This window comes from Hipposideros armiger, unplaced genomic scaffold, assembly GCF_001890085.2.
Source record: "Hipposideros armiger isolate ML-2016 unplaced genomic scaffold, ASM189008v1 scaffold_381, whole genome shotgun sequence".
Taxonomy (NCBI): domain Eukaryota; kingdom Metazoa; phylum Chordata; class Mammalia; order Chiroptera; family Hipposideridae; genus Hipposideros; species Hipposideros armiger.
Window position 1 is genome coordinate 510,497 of NW_017731731.1, and position 5,019 is coordinate 515,515.

The 5,019-nt window shown below is 47.0% G+C and overlaps 1 protein-coding gene across 5 annotated transcripts in view; it reads right to left on the minus strand.

The window, feature by feature from the left end:
- The window catches only part of EVA1C (eva-1 homolog C), a 72,209-nt gene that overhangs the window by 8,559 nt on the left and 58,631 nt on the right, over window positions 1-5,019 (minus strand). For 4 of the 5 annotated variants that reach the window (XM_019662857.1, XM_019662854.1, XM_019662853.1 and 1 more), the window contains 2 exons: window positions 2,751-2,831; window positions 1,355-1,444 (listed from right to left, as the gene is read on the minus strand). In XM_019662857.1, coding sequence (XP_019518402.1) covers window positions 1,355-1,444; window positions 2,751-2,831 — 171 coding nt within the window. The remainder of the gene's footprint in view (window positions 1-1,354; window positions 1,445-2,750; window positions 2,832-5,019) is intronic. The other variant, XM_019662855.1, reaches the window with a different exon arrangement.

A 5,019-nucleotide genomic window follows, 5' to 3' on the forward strand; every position in this document is an offset into this window, starting at 1 on the left:
TCCCTCTGTCCCTCTCTCCCTCTTTCTGCCATGTGAGGACACAGCAAGAAGGCAGTTATCTACAAGCCAGGAAAAAGCTCTCGCCAGACACCAAATCTGCCAGCACCTTGATCAAGGACTTCCAGGCTCCAGAATAATGAGAAAAATAAATTTCGGTGGTTTAAGCCCCCAGCGTGATATCTTGTTACGGCAGCCTGAGCCGACCAAGGCAGATGTTGAGAGGAACTGAGAAGGCCCATAATGGCTGCCGCACAGTGAATGGGATCATCTTTTCTCCTCTTTAATCGTTATTCTCTGTTTGGAGGATTTTCCTGAGGACTTTCTTCCAAGGGGCTATCCAGGGACTTTGAAAGTATGGGGATACTTTTAACAATAAAAGTCCTTACATCTCTTAACGTTGACAATTATCGGTAACCGCAAGAAATGGAAATGGGAGGGTGGTTAGAAAAGAGAAGAGTCTCAGAGGAAACCAACAACCATACAACAAACACGCAGGAGGAATACTGACTTGGGAAGATGACGTAATGGCAGAGAATCCCAAGACTGCCCTATGTCCTTCATTGAGAAGGTTCCTTAAGCCTTTATTTTCCTCTGAGGAAGGCTCACCCCAAACAGCCCCGCTCCCGCAGGCCTTGAACAGTAATACCATAGTTCGTTATCAACGTGGATACAAAAGGCCTTGGAGGGTTTGGCCTCCCTGAACAGTCAGGTGGGCATTGCTGAAACTTGCAGAGTTGACATTCCAAAATATGGTCTCTGCTAAGATGGGCAGAGAGGGTGGCGAGGAGAGATGGCAAGCTCCACCCACTCCCAGGTGAGCAGTTCTGGGTCTCATGAAGGAGGGCTGAGCCTGGTTGATCCTGGGGGAAGGGAGGGGGAGATTATCACAGGAGCTCTTGGCATCCATGAGAAGTAACACTGGTGACTCAGAAAGGCACTCTGTCTTTACACGGCATGACTGGTTTTGTTTACTAAGTGATCTTTTGGCTCAGTTTTCTTTCAGCCGAGGGTGGAATTCACTAATCCTATGCCCTTCCCAAATTTTAGAGCTGGGAAATGCATTCCTCAGGTTCCTACTTTTCAAAGCATGAAATACCCATGGAAGCTGACTCCTAAGTAGTGTGACTTTCTCTGTTTGCTGCCTCCCTATGTGGTTCTCGTGTCGGTGGTCTGGTTGGAACTGTACCTGAATTCAGGCCTCTGTGTTTCCACATCTCAGAAGACTACAAGTTGCCGTGTCAAACTTATAGTCATTGTTCTTTATCTATCTGAGGGTCATGATGAAATAGAGCATTTGTTAGTAGACTTTAGTAAATCCATTAGCATGCTGAGACGCTTCAATTCATCGACCTACCTCTAATGTAAGCAAACGCTGCCAGAGAGTTGCTAACGATGACCCCATCTTTCCTCAGAACCCTCGATTCGCTTGGGTCAAAGTTTATACCTGTTTCATAAAAAATGCAAGACCTATTAATCACAGTTGTTCACAGTATGCTGCCATAATAAATAAAACATCATAATGGGCCCCTGACTAAATTATGGAAGACTAACCCAGGAAGGGCAGTTAGTAAGTAGTCCCTGAAAATAGTCAATGATAAAAGGGATTTAGCAATTCTAAAACGTGTTGGTTCCAACTTCAGGTGCCACTCAGCCACTCCACGCAGAAGGGCACAAATGTATCTTCCCATCCTCAAGGCAGTGACAGTCATCATGTCTAACAATGTCTTAACCACAGGGCTGCTCTCTGCTCTGTTGACCACAGATAAGACCCACCTCAAATTAGGGAGGGGGGTTGTGTTGGGTTACCTTTTTGGAAATGACAACAAAACAGAGGGCAGACCTGGTTCCAGATGTCTGGTTAAACTGCTGTGATGGAATTTGGGGGGCTCCCCATGGGGCAGTCTTGGGGTTCTGGGGGCCCCTGGGGGTGTCAGACAGGGCAGAGAAGCCTCCATGGAAGGATGGCACAGAGCTCTCGGGCCTGGGCTCCAGGGTGACCAGGAGCATCATGAGATGTGGGCAGGGGCCCTGCTGGGAGGAGCAGTGGGGACACAGAGCCTGACAGAAAGCTGCAGTGACAGAGCCAGAACATACAATACCAATGAGAGTGACCTCTATCTAAGCTTTGAGATTGGGGTGATTTCCATTTCTTGGTGCTTTCCTGTGTTTTCCACATCGGGAATACTTTACTTTTGTACTTAGGGGGAAAAGACTCCATCTATGTGATAAAAGTAACACAAAAGAAAACTCTCAGCACCCAAAGCTCAACATTTTAGATGGTCGACAGGGTCTCTGTAGCTTCTATCAGGAGACCCATCCATTCTAGATTTGACAAGAAAACCAAAATGTTCACTCCCCGCCCCCACCCCATTTACAGAAGTCCAGTGAGAGCCTAAGGAAGAAGGCGGCGTGAGAACGCAGGCCCGCAGGTCCAGGCTGGCTCTGGCCCACCCAGGTTCCTCATAGGTCATCTTTCCAACAAGCTCATCCTAGAATCCAAGAACCTCACGTTTATTTCTGAGCAGATCTCTTTCTATCTGATTTTTCTCCTAGGATATAAGAGGGGTATGGAAGAAGGGCTTATTCTACCTATAAGTTAAAAAATAAAACAAAATGGCGGCCACCATTTGCAACTATTAGCCACAGCACCTCCTGACACCTTTTTGCATTCGAACCAAAGTGCACTTGACTACAGTCACATGGGGCTGTTTACTTAAAGAGAAATGCTGGTAGTGAGCCATACAAATTACCATATTCATCATCGTTCTGCTTCAGAGAAGGCTTCAGATTAGCAATAGCTGGGTCAATTGCTGTGAGTATGTTCTTGGGAACTAAAAACCAAAAAGAAATACTTCAAAGACTTTGCACACTTAATATGTATTTTAACTGCAGTGTAGATAAGATTAAAAAGTCAATCTGCAAATCAGTACATTAATCATTCCCTCTATCAGATACACTCACACCAATGACAGCTGCATGAATCATCAAATACACCAGAAAGGTAATTTTAGGCCTATTTTGCAGTATTAAAAAAACTAACAAACATGGAATGTAAATAAACAAAATGTGGTATATCTATGAAGTACTAGTACATGCTACATGGGGGAACCTCAAAAACATTATGCCCAGAGAAGGAAGCCAGACACAAGGGACCATCTATCTAGTGTATGATTCCATTAATATGAAACATCCAGAAAAGGTAAATCTATAGAGACAGGAAGTAAACAGTGGTTACCTAAGACTAGGGGTGGGAGTGGAGGCTGGCTGCAAATGTGCATGAGGGAGCTTTGGAGGATCATGGAAATGTTTTAAAATTGGAGTGTGGTGGTAATTGCACAGCTCTGTAAATTTACTAGAAATCCAATTGTTTTTACTTTAAATGGGTGAATTTTAAGGTATGCAAATGATACGTCAATAATGCTGTTTACTCTGAACATGAACTTCCCTGAGATGAAGTGAAACAAAAATGACTGTAAATTACTCAGAATCCATCACTGCCCTCTCCCAGTGCCAACTCTGCCTCTTACCACAGCTCTTCAAGTCCTTGCTTCCATAACAAGCCCGAAGAGAGTTCTAAGACCCCATGCTAACAGGATGATCCTCGGAGGATTATAAGAGAGGATGACAGGAAGATGAGGGGAGGAGGGCAGTGTAATAGACTCCTTTGGAAGGTGGTTAAGATTCTGCCAACCTGACCCTAAGAATAAACCATCTAGATCTCAGGACTCCCCCAGGCAAAGCGGACAAGACGACAGCACCAGCTAAACGGGAGGGCAAAGCAGGAATTCTGAAGGGCGGGAGCCCTCCAGCCAGCTGGGAGAAGGGAGAGGAAACCAAATGTTTTTGCTGCAGAAGATTGCTTATTTTTGTTGGTTCTTTAGCTCAGCTGGTATCTGGGAGAAGTGGCAACAGGAAATAGAAGCGGAGCCAATACAAACGGTGCAAAATCAACTGCGCTGATTTTTGGAAAAGAGCTGGTAAGACATCTTCAGCAGCAAGAAAACCTCATTTCCTTCCTCAGAGTGCTTTCCTAAATCCTTCTGGGAATGTCCCAGGATCAGCAAGCAGAGAACTTTCCTAAATTGTGAATTTTTTCTCGTGTCCATCGCGGTAAGGATCTCTTCCCGGGGGAACACGGGGACAATGGCAGAGCTGGCAGAAGCTGTCCAGAACCCCCAAGGACTGCCCTTGGCTAACCACGGTGCTTGCTGCTGCTCTCGGCACCACAGCGGTGCCCCCAGATCGCTTAACTGGGTTGCCACAAAACACTTTCTGATGAAACCGCCTCTTGATCATTTCTGTGCCCCAAGAAGGATGCCCCTGATTTCTTGGCAGGAGTAAGTCATCCCTGTCAGGAGTGGCACTTCTTTCTCACATCAGTCTCTTGGCTTGTTCTCACGATGGCCAAAAGAGTGCTTGGCTCTCTGCAATGCCAGAGGCTTTACATTTCGAGGAAGAGGAAAAGTTTGGAGAGGAAGGGCATTTTGGGATGAGCTTCGCACAATAGCTGGGCACACAAGCGATTAAACTGCCTGTGTGGGATATAGGCTCCTATCAGGAATCTTACCCATTTACTACATGAAAAATAGCTCTGATAAGTGGGAGGGTCTTTTCGGACCTTTAAAATGACAACAGGTGTCAACATACTTGTCAGGCTCTTGCATCTCCTTGTATTAAGAATGAGGATGAGGGGGCTGGCCGAGTGGCACGATGGTTAAGAGCTGGCTTGGGACACCAGAGGGCCCCGGTTCAGATCCCACAAATGAGGGCCAGTGAAGCTGCCCTCCACAGCTAAGATGCTGAACAACAGCTCAACCTGGAGCTGGGCTGCCGTGAGTCACCGGCGACGGCGTAGGCTGCAGCCCCTGTGGTAGTGGGTTGCCATGGGCTGCCCTGTGTGGCCGGCAGCCAGCGTGAGCGGCCAGCAGTGAGCGGCCGTGCAGAAGCCGGCGACTGATCTGCCTCGCCCGGGAAGAGCGCAATGATGGTGCCAACTTGGGCCAGTGAAGCAACATCCTC